This window comes from Nanorana parkeri, unplaced genomic scaffold (assembly GCF_000935625.1).
Source record: "Nanorana parkeri isolate BGI_ZX_2015 unplaced genomic scaffold, ASM93562v1 scaffold244, whole genome shotgun sequence".
NCBI classification, from domain to species: domain Eukaryota; kingdom Metazoa; phylum Chordata; class Amphibia; order Anura; family Dicroglossidae; genus Nanorana; species Nanorana parkeri.
Genome location: NW_017306512.1, coordinates 1 through 17,694, shown reverse-complemented (window position 1 = coordinate 17,694; position 17,694 = coordinate 1). Strand labels below are relative to the sequence as shown.

The 17,694-nt window shown below is 42.0% G+C and overlaps 1 protein-coding gene across 1 annotated transcript in view; it reads left to right on the top strand.

Moving 5' to 3' along the window:
* Positions 1-16,800, top strand: part of TCP11L2 (t-complex 11 like 2) — a gene marked incomplete at its 3' end in the record, with an annotated part of 18,053 nt that extends 1,253 nt beyond the window's left edge. Inside the window, exons 2-8 of the mRNA XM_018556619.1 lie at positions 7,285-7,446; positions 10,148-10,280; positions 11,433-11,553; positions 12,008-12,228; positions 14,137-14,273; positions 16,324-16,505; positions 16,625-16,800. Of these exons, the coding sequence (XP_018412121.1) occupies positions 7,293-7,446; positions 10,148-10,280; positions 11,433-11,553; positions 12,008-12,228; positions 14,137-14,273; positions 16,324-16,505; positions 16,625-16,800 (1,124 nt within the window). The remainder of the gene's footprint in view (positions 1-7,284; positions 7,447-10,147; positions 10,281-11,432; positions 11,554-12,007; positions 12,229-14,136; positions 14,274-16,323; positions 16,506-16,624) is intronic.
* Positions 16,801-17,694: the final 894 nt, after the last annotated feature.

Below are 17,694 nucleotides of genomic sequence, written 5' to 3'. Positions count from 1 at the left end.
TATTTATAAACCCAATAAAGGGGCCGCGGCCTTATTTTCCCACACTACAGTGTTGAGTCTATTATTCAATATATATATATATATATATATGTTGTCAATTTACACTGCACTTAAGATACTGTGGAGTGAATTGATCAAAACGGGAGCAGACAGAATCTGGAGCAGTTGTCCATAGCAACCAATCAGCTTCTCTCTTCAGTTTAGTGTTGAAAAGGAAAGATAGAAGCTGATTGGCTGCCATGGGTAACTGCTCCAGATTTTGTCTGTCCCAGTTTTGATAAATTCCGCCCCGGTATGTTGAGATCCTGCCCTCAAGGAGCCTACAGTGTAAGGTTCCTATCTCATGCAAATACTAGAGCCAGTTTAGACAGGGGGCAGTTACTCTTCCAGCATGTCTAGAGATGAAACCAGAGTACCTGGAGGAAACCCACACATGCTCAGGGAGAACATGCAAACTCCATGCAGACAGTGTCCTGGCTGGGGTCCAAACCAAGGACCACAGTGCTGCAAGGCAGAAGTGCTAACCACTAAACCACAGAGAAAGATATATAACTATAAGGGATCACCTGCTCACTTGGGAGATTTACTACCCTCCGAGGGGCCTCCCAATCCGGGAGAGGCTGAACCCGGCTGGGAAGCAGTAGGGAGGATCCAACGTTCATGGTACATTTTGACCTGGGGGGGGGGGAGCTCCCTTTTATTGGCTTGTTAAAGGTGGTCCTGTGGGGTCAGAGGGGGAGGAGCTGACTCATACTGTGCCGACATGAGGATGAGCCAGGAAAAGGGATATTGCACACAGAATTCCTGAATTCAGACTGTACATCCAGAGTTGCACGTGTGTGCACATGCATGAGTGTACGGAAGTACCGGCGTATACCCATGTACAGCCATTGACTTATATGGGGGGCTGTACACAGCCTCTGTGGCTCCTTGGCAGGGGAGATACACCAGTATGTATGCTGGACGGGTGTGGGTGAACATGTACAAGAGTCCTAAAAAGACAATATGAGAGATGACCTACTGTGCATCCCTTTTAATTAAAGAGGAACTTTACCCATATCTTTAAAAATAACAACAAACACACCTTTAGAAATGTTTATTAATGACAATCTACAAACACATACTTCTAGATCACTGCTGACTTTGTATTCTTTGCATACCTTATTTCTCTTTTCTTATCCAGTCTTCTGACAGTGGCCATGTTTACTAAGGGCAGATTACTAGCTCTCCTTTTACTTCCTGGATTTCTGGCACATGTTACTAGATATGTGACTAGGGCATGTGACCATGCACATCATCTCAGGGGAGGAAAATGCCTTTTCCCTGTGATTGCATGAGATTACAGATGAGATTTCCCAGCAATGCTCTGCTGATGACAAGGCAATCCCAGTGTGCATTGCGCTGGCAATCTGAAGTCATTTTGCCCTTTCAAAGCAGGAAGTGAATGTTCTGCAAGTGTAAGTATTTTAAAATTACAGCATTTTACACCTGACATGTCTATATTATTATTAATCATCATACATAGAGGGATGCATTGGTAGAATTTGATTTTTGAGTGTAAAGGTCCGATTTAACAGGCTCTCAGCCCCTTCATAAGAGAGCTTGCCCACTGTTGGTACATGTAGAACTACAACACAAGGAGCCTGTGCATACGATATCAGCAGAGAAAGCTGCTTTCTCCTCACAGAACAGAATCCTGCACCTTAGCTGATGCATCACCTATGTATACGGCTTCCTGCAGATGTTTACTGATGTCTGTAAATGGCACATCCTGATATCTTGTAAAGCTTTGCCTTGTAAGGTCCGAATGAAGTGATCATCTCCTATGGGGCAGTGCTCCTGTTTACCAGCTGGTGTCTGAGCACTATCACCTTACACCTAGGGACTGCACTGAGTAGGATCCAGTGTAGGATGAGTCCTGCTTTACCACTTGTGTGCAATAACTATAGACAGACATAAGATCTGTAATAATGAAGATTACAAATATATAAAATCACACTTATGAAACTAATGTCTGTTAGGTATCCAACACACTACAGCTCTTAGTATTTACATTGGTTCTGCTCACCAGGGGAACACCAGGCAAACCCAATTTCATATGATAATAATATAGATGGGTGCAGAGAAGCATTTTAAAGTGACACTAAACTCAGGAATTACATTTTAAAAGTGCATTCAATTACCTTAACTAATAACAAAAACGTGTCTTATTTGTGTATCACTCAGTTGTAGATCCTCAAATCATCTCTGAATTGGTGCTGACACTGCCCTTCCTTCTGGAGGGTGACTACTTTTGCTCCCCACGGTCCCTGTGTGTGTTGCAAAGTAGCCACCGCTCCAAGCTCACTCCCACGATGGACTACACTCTCAATACAAATGAGTAAACTAAATATGAGATTGTAGTCCATCAAAGAAGTGAGCTTGGAGCGGTGGCTACTTTACAACACACACAGGGACCATGGGGAACAAAAGTAGCCACCCTCCAGAAGGAAGGACAGTGTCAGTTCCAATCCAGAGATGATTTGAGGATCTACAGCTGAGCGATACACAAATAAGATACATTTTTGTTAATAGTTAAGGTACTTGAATGCATTTTTAAGATTTAACTCCTGAGTTTAAAGTAGTGTAACTTTGAGCTTTTGGTTGGTGTGGTAGAGTCTACAAAGTTTACAGACCCTGCAGTTCCTTCTCCTTAGTAGTGTACCCAAGCGCATGCAAAACTGTGACTGAAACACCCCCCTCCCGGCCCAGATGCGGCAGGGGCATTCCCTGCTCTTTCGTGACCTCTAGCTTTGCGCAATCTTGGCTGAACTCTGGCAAATTGTTTTTTTACCAATCCCATGCACATCACTGCTCCATAGTAGACAATGTAAGCACCTTCCTCACTGATCAGTAGTTCTTGTCATTCTAGTATCTTTAGCCCCAAGTGTTGGGATTTGGCTTGGCTTCTGAATGAGTGGAGTAAACAGAACAAAGGGTTAGTTCACTCCAGCTGTGCCAAAACTACAAATCTCAACATGCATCTGCCTCTGGGAGTTATGTCTGTGGCTGTCAGAGCCTTGCAATGCCTTATGGGACATGTAGTTCCAAAACAGCTGGATTGCCAAGGTTCGCCACCACTGCCCTAGGGGATAAGTTAGGTTAGCATTAGGGATTAGTTAGCTTAGTTTGAACCACATCTAATGCCTATACATTCTACTCTTGGACAGAGTACAGAATGGTTTAACCTTGTTTTGCCTTCTTTAGCTTCCTTTCTGTCGAATAGACACAACAGGAAGTAAGAGAAAATGTCTTCAAAGTAAAGGAAATACCCTCCTAGGTGTCACTAAAACAGATGTCCCCTTGGGAATATTTATCTTCTCTCCCTGTTACAGTAGCAACCTAAACTCTTGGATGTTTCCTTAGTTTTTGCCCCGGTGAATCTCTTAACCCTTCTCCACTCTTTCCAAAACTAAAAATAAGGGCTTTACATACACTTTAATGCTAGCCATAGCATTAAAGTTGATTCCCCCATCCACATTGGGTAGTGTGAATGGAGGCATCTTCCCTGCCAGGTATTGTATTCAGATAGTCACAGCACCCTCCTCAACAGTTTCTGCATTTGATTAGATGCAGGTGCTGTTTGGCCAACAATTTTCCACCCAGCTCCTTTGATTTGTTTATTCAAAGTTTGTCAGGCCAGGCGGTGCCAACAGGACCACCCATGGCTCGAACATCAGCCTATTCAGCAGAAAGGTAAGGGTGAAGATTGAGGCTGGGATGTAGAAGGCAAGGTTAAGAGTTGCAGACTCACATTTGGGAGTTGGGTTAAGGGTTTTGGCAGGAAACGGTTAAAGGAGAACTATGGGGTTAGGGCTTTTCCCCATAGTTCTCCTAAGGGTAACGGGAGGACACAAACTAGCGTCCTCCCGTCACCCAAAGCACAGTATACAGGGAGCTACAGCTTGCGGTATACTGAGACGCTGAAGCGGATCCCGACAATTATGTCTGGATCCGCCCAGTTGCGTGAGTGACAGCTGGCTCTGCTGTACTCGCCCCCTCCCCCGTCCGTTCCGCCAGTCAGCGCTGGAGGATCGGAGGGTGGAATCCAGCGCCTCCCCTGTCACGGCAGAGAGCTGTGACAGGATCGAGAGGTGAGCGAACGCCGGTATGTGTTCGCTCACCTCCCGATCTACTGAGCTGACCTGTGACAGTCTCATTGTCACAGGTCGGCTAGAACTATGAGGTGAGTGAAAAGCGCTCACCTCATAGTTCTGCTTTTTAAGTATGAGATTAGAATTGAGACTGAGTATTGGCTTGAGTCCACAGAACCCCTCAATTTTATTTTTGAATGCTTGTTCCCCCCCACTCCATAAAAGTGATGAAATGCTGCCATAATAAACAGTGCTCATCTTCTACTCATCATTGGGTACGCCAGCTTTTTAGTTATTATGTACAGCTCCAGCTTTTCCGTGGAGAGCAGATGATGTTTCACATCACAATTATTACAGCCTGTATGTAACATTTTATTCATGCTGACCAGTCAGTCCACCCTAAAGCAATATTTTAATTCGGGGGTGCAGTTTGATGGACTGAATCCCCTACTAGCTTCCTATATCTCTTTGAGACCACAACAGCTCACAGGACCGGGTGGGCAACTCCAGCCCTCCAGTTGTGCTTTAACCACCAATCCTAACATGCCTCTGGCAGTCATACCTGTAACTGTCAATCTTAAAATGCCTCATGGGATTTGTAGTTCCACAACAGCAAGAGGGACGGAGTTGCCCACCCCTGCCATAGATCCTGGTTCTGCTCCCATCCACCTTAAAAATGTTGCTGTGCCCACTCAACATGTGGTATTCATCATAATAAATAGAAGATTTAGTCTGAACACTTTCTTTGGCTATTATGAAGGGTTCCCACTCCCCCTGTTGGATTTATTTTATAATATAGGAAATGCACCAGGAGATGCGTGAACGGATTTGGGTAATATGGTATGGAGATTACGCTGTTGGCATCCTAGGACACATAAAAAAACAGGGACTCCATCTCTAACTGAAATATTACTTTTGGATGGCCTAAAGTTCTAATTATAAAGATCAGCAATCCATAGAAGCCAGTCAATAATCTTCTACTTCTACTTTATCAAATGAAATTCTAATTGTGGTATACTGCATATAGGAATTAACACTTAAAGTATACAATCAGAAGCTGTTTTTTGCCATCTGTGTCTCATTAGGAAGATTTCCCTTCACTTCCTGTACTGTAGACTCAACAGGAAGTAAGAGGATATATTTTCAATGTGACAAAGGGGGACAGCAGACAATAATAAAAAAAAAATGCAAAAGATAAACTTACCTGATCCTCAGTCCGGAGAGCATTTGACCCTCAGATCCTCTCCCCCTCTGCTCCAGCTGTGCTATGTCCATTGGCATCCTTACATCTAATGCAAGTGAATAGACTGTATTAAACATGATGAGGACACGGGTTCTTAGACTGCTGAAGCCAGGGGGAGAAGAGGCTGCGGAGACTAGTCTAGCAGCCAGGCGGAATCACGGATCGGGTGAGTATTTTCTTTATTTGCACCCCTAGACAAAAATGAACAGCTAACCCTTGCAGTATAGGGGTGACCTCACTGCAAGACTTAACGTTTTAGATTCCCAGAGTTCCTCTTTAAGAAAAATACTTTAATATTGTCTATTTGTTGTATGAGGATGTAAGTGGTTTAATTCTCTTTCACCTACAAAAAAATAAATGTCCATTTTGAGTTGACTTTCTGTGTTTTGTTCAGTCAATAGGTCAACAGGTGTTTGTTTTTTTTGAGCTTGTGCACTACAACATATTGTAAATGCATTTGTTCCCACTTTATACAAAGGGTAGGCAGCCCTGGAGAGGTGGAGATCTAACTGGACAATATGGAAGAGATCAACAAATCACCCTTACCACCATCTATTTCACTTTACAGCTTGTTCTGGCTACACCGGAAGCAGTTGCCATAGCAACACCGCACTCGGGGACTCTGGCCTTTTCCCTCTCTTTGATCAATCACAATTGGAGAATGAGAGCAGACCACACCTCCTCCTGGCTCTCTCCAGCATTGGCTCACCATTCCAACCGCCATCTGACAGGAGTAGTCATGCTGCCATCTCTACTCCCTGTACTGCCACTGGACCCTGGTTACATTCAGCACTCTGCAACTTGCACCCCAGTTACACACCGCACACTGCAGCATGCACACTAAATGCACACTAACTGCACTCAGAACACCCCAATTACACAAAGAAGCATGCTCTTCAGTTACACCCAGCATACTGCAGAAAGCACCCCAGTTACAGTCTGCACACTGCAGAATGCACCCGTTACACTCTGCAACATGCAGACCAGTTACACTCGCGACTCTGCAACATGCAGACCAGTTACACTCGCGACTCTGCAACATGCAGACCAGTTACACTCGGCACTCTGCAACATGCAGACCAGTTACACTCGGCACTCTGCAACATGCAGACCAGTTACACTCGGCACTCTGCAACATGCAGACCAATTATACTCAATTTAAGCAGTACACGCACATTAGAGGGGCACATCCACCCACTTTTGTGTATCATAATTTATGGGTGACCACTCTCCACAGACAAAGGAATCTTTTGTTGGATAAAACCAAAGATGCTGAATTCGGTTGTTTTCCAAATAATTGCACAACCCATATGCACACACAATGGGGGGAATTTATCAAGACTGGAGCAGACAAAAACTGGGGCAGCTGTGCATGGCAACCAATCAGCTTCTACCTTCAGTTTGCTCAGTTAAGTTTTGAAAATGAAAAAGAGAAGCTGATTGGTTGCCATGCACAGCTGCTCCAGATTTTGTCTGCTCCAGTGTTGATAAATTCCCCTCAATGACGTGCTTCTCTTGACTCCAAGCTATTCTTTTCTTTTATCCAAACTTCTATTTCAGATATTATTTATACTTAATTTTGCCTGTTTTATCTACATACAATTTCAGCTGTCCTGCGCTCTGGGAAATAATTCACTATATAGGCATTTTCCAAGCAGTGCTATATATTTTGGAGTTTATTGGCTACAATTTATGACTCCTCTACAGGAGACCGTGGAATCTTTGTCTTGCCAATGTCCTTTCTATGACTGGTACTCTTTTTTTTTTTTTTTTTTTTTTTTTTACAGGAGACTTTTGGAATCTTTGTCTTGCCATTGTCCTTTCTATGACTGGCTTCAGAGTAGTGTATTTAACCTGGGTTTTTTGCCCTATTGAGATCATTCATATGCTGGACTTCTTTGTTTACAGCAACTAAAATGCCATACAGTGACAAGAAAGAACATGAGGACCACCTAAGTGATTCGGACACATCTCGCCTTTCTGAGAGCATGGCTTGTTCATCTAGTGACAGCGAGTCTCCGCGGGATAGTTTTACCAGTGACTCTTCAAGCAAACATGCTTCCCCTGTGTGTAAGTGCCTATTAGGTTGTAGCTGTTTGTCATTAGCCTATCGTAACCTTGGTATGACAACTTGATATTCATAGGTACGTACGCTTCCTGTGTATCAGTTTCATGGGAATGTGCATGCTCCTAATAAACCTTTTATAAGTGTGAATAGTTTACTGTAGTCACAGCAACTGATTCATATTATGAGGGACATGCCCAGGCAGCCTCCTTGTGGCTGGAATAATTCACCACTATAAGCATTAAAGTGGAACAATCATTTAAAGTTCATGTAAACCCTTACAATAAGCTTCTGTTATTTGCTCCCTTTTGTCTCATATGCACCACTGAAAGTGTTTTGTTATACCAGTTACTAATACCAGTTGACCCTGCCAAAAATCTAGTGAGCTTGTAACTTCCTGTGCTCTACCCCTGTTTCACTGTTATTGGTTAGCAGTGTTATCAGTCCTGCACAGTTCACCTTTGTGGAATATAGAACATTTCCCGCTATGTTATGGAGAAGAGGAGAGAGGAAGATGTTCTGTAGTTGTAACACACTTCCTGTACTATGGGGACAACATTGTATCTATAGAGAAGCAGGCTAAACCTACCTCTGGGCAGACGCTCCTTCCCCTCTGGCGCTGCCGGTGTACTATCCGTACACCGTACTTCTATGTAGCGCAGCCCTGTGCTCTGTATTTTGAATTTCGCTCGCAGATAGTGACCAATGAGAATCGCTTCTTGCTTCTCATTGGTCAGCATGGTCAGAAGCGCTTCTCCTTGGTCGGTGCAGTCAGATGACCATGCTGACCAACAAGTGCTCCCCATTTGCAGTGAGATTCAAAATACAGAGTGCAGTGCTGCGCTGCGCTATATGGCAGTGTGGGGCACAGGTAGTTCACCAGCGGAGGGGAAGGAGCAATCTCCCAAAGGTCAGTATAGCAGGGAGAGGCTAATTCCATTTTCCAAAATTCACCTAGGAAAGTGGCATCATCCTATAAGCTTCATATTTCATGTGAATCAATAGGGCACATGTCAACATCATTATTCTGAAGAATAATATGCCTCTTGTTTGCCTTGAATGAAAATGTTGTTTCTGAGCTCCCTAAAGCCAAGGCAACCTATGGCCAAACAGTATAGCTCCTAAGAACAGTGTGTGTTTTTTTTACCCAACACATTCTGTGTGACACTGAAATAAGAGAATCAACGTGGAATACTCACTGTGCTATATTTCAGAACATTTATTTATTTATTTATTAAAGGTATTCATATAGCACCAACAATATACATAGTGCACATTCACATACGTCCCTGCCCTCAAGGAGCTTACAATCTAAGGTCCCTATCTCACATGCATACTGATGCCAATTTAGACAGGAGCCAATTAACCTTCCAGCCTGTCTTTGGAGTGTGGGAGGAAACCGGAGTACCCGGAGGAAAGTCACACAAGCACAGGGAGAACATGCAAACTCTTTGCAGAAAGTGTCCTGTCCGGGATTTAAACTGGGGACCCCCAGTGCTACAAGGCAGAAGTGCTAACCACTACACCACTGTGCTGCCATGAACAGGAAACAGACTCTGCATATGTAATAAGCAACTATGGTCTCCTCCATGTACGTATATAATTATAAACGCTCCATAGAAAAACAATTTGTAAATTATTACATTAAGCCGAATGACTTTGTCATTAAAAAGAAAACAAGCTACAATTCTCATTTAAAGAGCAGCACTCAAATCATTTTACTCAATAGGCACATGTAAAAAAGCAATATTTGATTGCTTGACAAGAACAATTCCAATATAATAAACTCATCTAGTTAGGTGCAGAACAAGTGTTACTGACATAGAGGGTTAAAGCTTGTTTAAAATGTATTGGGATCACTCGTGTGGCAACTCAAGCACATAAAGTGCTGAGTGAAATGATTATTCCTGACTCTTAAATAAAAAAAAGCTACTGGTAGGTATAAAGTGCCAGCACCTAGATATTCCTATACCTGCAGTATCTATCATTGCTCCTGAGGGTTATTTCACACCAGAAACTGCATCACAACTGCGTGCAGTTGCATTGCGATCCGTTTTGATGCGCTCAGCTGCGTTTTCCCCCCCTGGATGATGCCACAATCAATTCTGGGTTTTTTTTATGCGTTGCATTTGCATGCATTTTGATGCGTTTCGGTGCAGTTAGATGCAGCTAAAATAGGACAAGCGGTACTTTTTCTGACCTGCATCAGAACCGACTTCAATGGTGTGAATACAGCACGTTTGCATGCACGAGAAAGCCTATAGGAAAGCATTGTGATGTATTTTGGCTGCAGCAGTCAAACTGAACGGACTGCATCACAACTGCATATGGTGTGAACTACCCCTTAATGTTGGGCTGTTCTGATAGTTCTATTGGCCAGTAAAGAAGCCCATCATAATGATGAGCCAATAGGAATGTATAGGGAGTGGGAGGGTGTGGGCAAACTTGTGACACTACCCAGAGGTTCCAGAGACTTGCCTTATCAGAACGGCCCACAATTCTGGCACAGGAGGAAAATGTAAGCTGCTGCAAGTACATGAAGGAACCTCTAGGTACATACACACTATTCATTTTATAGCAGGTTTTTGTTTGGTTGCTTGTTTTTTTTAGGTATCACTGTGAAGAACTTTAATTGCTCATTTTACCTTATAAACCTATGTATTTGTCACCATTTTAAAAAAGTTATTTGTAAACGTTTGCTTATAGCAAGTCCTCCAAAGACAGCTACGCTTGATGAAATTATGTCAACCACAAGAAATCTGTCAAACCTGTTACTGGCCCATGAAATTGTTGCAAATAAGAACTTCCACATGGAGAACATTGATCCACCTAAAAACAGGTATGAGTGAAATTAAATCTGTTAAACTAATTTATTGTATAGTCCTTCTCATAGCTATAGCGGTGTGGATATATGTTTGAAGAGAAACGCCACATCAGGGCATTTAACCCCTTAGTAACACCGCTTTGGAAAATGTTTTTGTTCATGATGGCAATTTTGCCATTTTTGCTATGTGTTTGTTTAACCAGAATTTTCCATCTTCCTCATTCGTTGCACATACACATATATACCATTTTTTTGAAGGACAAAATGAGCTTTAAATTAATGTGACATATGTATATATAAATTCTTACGTTTTTTTTTATAACAAATACAAAGACAAACTGTTGGTAGGACAGCACAGGATTGGGAAATACTGATGTATAGCCCAATTTTACTATAAACCTCATAAAGTTGGTAAATGAAATGTGGTAAAGTGGTCATCTTCTATTCTAAATAGATTGTCAGTTCCCTAAAAAAAAATCCAAATTGTGGGTCCCTGCAGAAGAGGAGGTAGTATAATCAGCTCTCTGGCATACCTATGTCTCCCTTCTTCCCTCCTGTACCAGTGTTGAAGCCTCCAGACTCCTTAGCATTTGACATTTGGTGTTGGATGGCTTACGTTGCCTGCCGCACACTGTGCCACCATCCTCTGACCCCAGTGTCACTGCTCAGTGCTGTTGTGACATAGAGGTTGGAAAAATGAACCACAGTGCAAGATGGGGAGTGCAAGCTTCTGACACTAGCAGAAGTGTGGAATGCTGAAGGGTCTAGTGGAGGGTGCAGTTCTGGAATGGAGGGAAGGTAGAATACATGGCCCACTGGAAGCGTGAGTACACTACCTTTTTCTGTTGCAGGGATCTGCAGTTTATATTTGTTTAGGGATCTTGAGAGGATCTTTAATGCTGCTTTGCCCATCAAAGCACTTTCCCTGATTGCCTTTAGGTAAAAGGAGAGGCTTCTGTTGTCTGCTGCTTTACTGGTCTGCTGACCACATTGTGCCCGATTGTTTCTCCTATGCATTTGTAGAGAAATTTGAACAGGTTTATCAAGTTCAACTTGAATATCTGAGAGGCACAAAAATTAAAGATGGTATTAAAAATCACTGTTTTGTCTTGCTGTGTGATTCTAAACATGTGTAATATATGCCTGTGTCATTGATGTGTTCAACAGTTTAGAAGGAAGGGTAAAGGAGATCGTTCACAAAGCATTCTGGGATTGTTTGGAGTCAGAACTAAAAGAAGACCCTCCCCAGTATGAACATGCAATCAAGCTTTTTGATGAGATAAAAGAAGTAAGTTTACTGTTATACTTTAATTTTTTCAAAGTGGTGCAAACCAAAATTCTGTTTAGGTAGATATACTGAAGGGAATTTATTAAAACCGGAGCAAACAAAATCTGGAGCAGCTGTGCATGGCAACCAATCAGAGCCTCTCTCTCATTTTCAAATCTTAACTAAACAAACTGAAGAGAGAAGCTGATTGGTTGCCATGCTCAGCTGCTCCAGATTTTGTCTGCTCCAGTTTTGATCAATTCTCCCCACAGTATAGAGCTGAATTGGCTGCCTCCTCCAAGCCTGCTAAAAGTCACATCAAGCTTCCTTCAAGCTTGATGTGTACTACACCGATACTGTATACATCCATTTTTATTAGCTATTTTTAGCCCTAATGTATCTTTTTCTGCAACAGCGGGACCATTTTACTATGTCCAATCAGCATTTTTTCATGTTTTCAATTTTTGTATTGTAGATCTTGCTTTCCTTTCTATCTCCGGGTACAAACAGACTACGGACCCAGATCTGTGAAGTTTTAGATGTGGACCTCATAAGGCAGCAAGCGGAACATAATGCTGTTGATATCCCCAAACTTGGAAATTATATTATTAACATCATGGGGAAATTATGTGCTCCAGTCAGAGATGAAGATGTAAAAAAGTTAAAAGCCACTGGTGACATTGTACAACTGTTGCGGTTAGTACACGGTTATTCAATCCTACATGGTCATGTTTGTTTACAATATGTATAAGTATTACAGCAGGGGTCGGCAACCTCAAATGTATTATGGGGGCTGCCACTGCCGACCTCTCTTTTTAAGAATGTTATTTCTCTGGTTGTCATGCTTATTCTTTAGCCTTAATGCTTAAGGCTTGTGACCTGGAACAGGTATAGAGATAAGGAATGCTGACACCTATTTACAGCATGCTCTTTCCAGGTCTGTGATTTAAAGAAATCTGGTCAAACAGAAAAGTTACCCTTCCCTTGTAGTAGGGATCCCCCCACACTACAAGGGTTAAGTGCTCATTTTGTCTAGGGGTCTCATATAAAGCTGTATTATTCACCTGATCCTCAGTCCCGCTGGCTCTCTCTGGGCTGCCAGACCGATCCCCCCCCCAGCCTGTTCTCCCCTGGGCTCCAGTTGTTTAAGGACTGCTGACGTCATCACAACTCATGCTGGTCCACTGACCTGCAATAAACGTAAGGACATCGAGGGGCATGCCATAGCTGGAGCAGAGGAGTGAGATGAGTGACCGACACGGGACCAAGGATTAGGTGAGTACTGTAGCTTTTATATGAGCTTTATATGAGCCCCCAGGAATTAACACTTATCCCTTGCAGTATGGGTTTACCCAGAGTTCTTCTTTTAAAGTCAGACAATGCCAGGCAATTAGCATTTTCAGTTAAAAAAAAAACATGCAATGGCAGCCTCCACACTTCTCTTCTCTGTTCTTTAATGCTGGAGTCTACAAGACTTTTAAGAATTGATTTACTAGCCAGCAAGATTGGGATGCCACCTCCAAAATGGATTGATATTTTTAGTTGTAACGGAGAATATTTTCTGCATGTGCTAAATAAATAAAAGACGAGCAGGTACAGCATTCACGATTTGGAACACTTGGGATAGAAAGCTGGCTATCTCTTGACTTACAAACTGACAACATCAATGGAAAGCTCCTTTTGAGCTAGCGAGTTTCCATCTGCCCCAAAGGTCATGCTGTGAATTCAGAAAGCCCAAGTGCTCATCTATTAATAGTGTCTAGCTCATCCATTTATAAAAGATGTGTTAGGAGAGCTGCAGGTTTATTTTTGTCCTATGTGAATTAAGCTGCATATCCAGGATGACTAATTATGTTATTTTGGTAGGCCAAAATCAAACAAAAACAATCCACCAAAATCCTGTGAAGTAGAACACTGTTTCTTAAAGAACAACTTCACTTTTAGTGAAAGTTTCCATTAAGTAAATGCCCCACCCCGAATGAAAAAATACCTTCATTTCCTCTCACTGTGTGACCCTGCCCAGTGGCGTACAGTTTTTGCCAACAAAACATCTTGGCCAGGGCCTCCTTCTGGTGGGCATGCACACCACAGCTTACATTCTTATTAGTTTTAGCTGGCTTAGAGGTGCCTGCCCGCTAAATTAGAACCCCACCTGGAGCTCCTCTCGCCTGACCAGCGCGCCGCTGACTCATACCTGCTCCTGACTGGCCGCTGCGGGGTTTTTTTTTTCTTACTTACCTCGCCGAGCGTCACCTAAATTAGGACCCGGAGACTGCCAGATGACCCCGCTCGGAGCGCCGCACACCGGAGCAGCAGTGACGCGACGCTCGGCGAGGTAAGTAAAAGAAAAAAAAACTTAGCGCAAGCTTCGGCGCTAGGCTTCGGGGCATTTTGACAAGTACAAGTACTTGTCAAAATGCCCTGTATCGGGCCCGATTCCGATGCTAGCATCGGTATCGGGACATCCCTAATTCTTATGGATGGTCCATAGTCTACTGAATGGCTAGAAGATGCCATGATTATGGATCAACTTACTTTGATTTTTGTTTTGTCCTTTTCCCATATGTTAAAATGAGTTTCAACCTAACATTTCATATTTTTCAGGGATGTCTTCCATGTTTTGGACCTTATGAAAATGGATATGGTTAATTACACTATTCAGAATGTTAGACCACAACTTCAGCGACAGTTAGCCGATTATGAAAGAGTAAAATTCCAAGACATCCTTGAGAAATCTCCAGGTACGTATGAGCCCGCTTTTGCCACCTTATAACAGTGTGCTATCTCTATTCTGTTTAAAGGGGGTTTTCCACTTGTTACAGTGAAAGTGGGCAATTGTTTCCTTCATTTTCTGTGATGGCAAGTGTCCTTAGCCTTTTTGCCCATCTGGTGTTCAATCACAGCTGTATGGTCTCTGCCGACCAATGCTGTAGGTCTATGCAGTCTCTGCAGACCAATATAGTTGGTCAACCTGGTTGGCTACGAAAATCTAATCACAATTGTGTGCTCAAGATAAGCCCAACTTTTGGATTGTTTTCATAGTGTATTAAACATGCACACTCGTCCAATACACGTGTGTATGTTTATGCACTGACCATTCTATTTTCTGTCTGTAACATAGTAACATAGCAGGTAAGCTTCAATAAAGACACGGGTCCATCTAGTTCAACATGTGTGTATATATATATAGATAGAGGTGTGTATATGTATGTGATATATATATTTATATTAGGGCTGTTACTTATTAAAATTTTCGTGTTCGATTAATCGAAAAAATTTTTAATCGATTAATTTCGCTTAATTATAACGCACATACAGATCCAAACACATACAGCACAGCAATGAAGTAATAAGATGAACTTTGATCACACTAATCCAGCACGTTATTAATCTCACGTGCCCCACTCAATATGGCCACCGCTTGAGTGGGGCAACTCCGAATAATAACATGCTGAATTAGTGTGATCCTAGTTAATTTTATTACTTCATTGCTGTGCTGTATGTGTATAGGCCAATGCTTTGGCTGGCGATCGTGCAGAAAGTTTATTGGGCAAACTCACCGGCCCAAGTGGCTCCGTTGGCTAACAAAGGCAAGGGGGGAGGAGTCCGGCAACTCATTGAAATAAAATGTTCTCCACGTGTGGCCAATTTTAACTGTTGTTAAAGTAATGACCCTGAGCCTCTGAGCGCACCTTTTTAGGGGCTAATCTACAAATCTCTACATTTAATACACCAACAAAACAGAAAAGCAAGTGGGTTAACAATGTGAAAGTCATATAAAAAATTTGTTTGAAACAAAATAATATAAAAGTATTACAAATAACTAACAATAATCTGTTTATCACTGAAAATTGTAAGGGAAAATATGATCTCACTTATTTCTTTGAGATGTCCAGATATGCCTAGAGTGTCAGAAATAATTCACGCTGCTTGATTCTGATAGGATAGCAGATGAACCCAAATAAGAGCTGAAATGAATGCTCTGCAATTGAATATTGCAAAAGTGTAACCTGGATATCCCCTTACATACACCTGATATTATATTATGAGGCTAGTAGAATCTATAAGTAGTGTAAATATTTCAGTATAGCTAACGCAATCTAATCTGCATCTACTGCAAAGTTAAATGACTTCCTTTTTTACTGTTTGACCTCCTAAAATACCACAAGTCTAAAGGGATGCCCAAGTGTAAAAGACACAACCACAGCAAGTCAACTGATGCTACTATAAATATTAGGGCTGCGAGGAGTCCCGGCGGAGATCCGGGGACGTCACGGACATCAACGTCACTGGACTTCTCCCCCCTCCCTTCGTTAGCCGACAGAGGCACTTGGGGAATGTTTCCATTGGGATACAGCCAAGTAGCCCTCGGAAACGCGCGACAACAGCGCAACAGACGCGCATATGCAATACGACTAGGTGTGAACCAGGCCTTAATGTTTCTTGAATTTATCAAGACTATCAGCTGATACTACTGACTGTGAAAGGGAATTCCATATTTTTACTACTCAGATAGTTAAAAAAAACCCTGCAAAGTCTTAAAAACTCCCTGCGAAGTCTGTAGGCAGCTTAAGATAGCTGACAAAGTCTCTACATTATGTGGCAGATTGCTTGTGCGATGTTGTACCTGAGAATGCTAGTTGCTGAGAAAGTTAAGAGGAGAAGCACTGTTAATACAAAAGTGAAAATCCCCTTAGAGTAAGCTCATATTTTAGCATCTTTTGTAGGTAAATTGGTGACGAAGATCTAAACTTGTAACTTTAACAATGTGATAAATTTCTCTTCTTTCAGATTCGCTCAATCAAACCACTAAATGGATTCAGCAATCTCTTAAATGTGCAGCAGAAGCAAAGTCCCAAAAAAATGAAACCAATGTCAATGGAGTATCTATGGACAACCTGAGTCCAACCCTGGTTCTTAATAGTGGTTTCACTAAACTGCTGGATTTAGACTACGACAATGCTGTTCCAGAGGTGGGTTATTATTGAAGTTATGATTTTTCTTTTTGTGGTTTGTGTAAAAAAATAAATCATTATTTTTTATTTCAATTTTATTACGTGATTTGACCTTCTTTTTTTGTTCTTCTTCTTAGACACTGATTACTGATGACTTGCGTATTCTTGATTTAAAGTACAAACTGCATCAAGTTAAACTTGTAGCTTGCGTGTGCCTCATTACTCAGAATGTCATGGGTCCTTCTAATACTACTGCATTCACAGAACAAGTCAAAGACATTTCAGCTGTTTTGCTCCAAGGCATCAGCAGCAGGTAAACAAAAGTAGCAGTAAGATTATCAGGAACGTTTTAATTTCAGAATGAAAAAAATGTTAAAGGAAAATTATGGGGAGAGTGAAATCCACTTATCCCCATAATTAGAGCTGACGTGTGACACTGAAGCTGTCACACGTCGGCTCTATTAATCTGGAACTGAGCGAACACATACTGCCGATCACTCGGTTCCCGATCATCTGCCTGAAGAGAGTGGTGACTGTAATTACACTGCCTCTAGACAGAGCCAGCTGTCAATAAGGCAGCGAGGTGGATCCCGACAATAATGTTGGGAACCATCCAGACTGGAGAATAGCTCAGCACAGTCAGCATATAGTGGGCAATAGCCCATTATATACTGAGTTTTGGGTCACAGGAGGACATTAGTATATGTCCTGTGACCCTAAAGAGAACTATGGCAAGGAAAAGGTTGGGCCATAGTTCTCTTTTAAGCAAAAATAGTTAAACTCAAAGACATAATCAGTAAGTATTTTCTCCTGCAAGAAGTGTGGGGTTACTACTGAACATTATAGCGCTAGAAGCACACAGACAACTTTTATGCCAAACAGTCTTTTTTTTTTTTTTTAAACAAGGAAGAGAGGGGTGAAGGAGACAATTTTCTTACATAAATGTAATTTTGATCTTTGGCTGAATAGAGGGATGAGAATCATTTGAAAACAAGTGTTGAGTAGGGATCTTTATTGACACCTTTAGTTCCCTCTGTAGTTCTAATGGGCATTTCATTTTTTAACTAAAGTAATCTTGAAGAGATGCTAAATAGGTGGCCATGGTTCTCAAGTCTTAAATTAGACATGGTAAGGTAGAGGGGGCTACTGGTTACCTGTACGTGTGTGTGTATAATATACAGGGCTCGAAAAATCCACTCGTCCACTC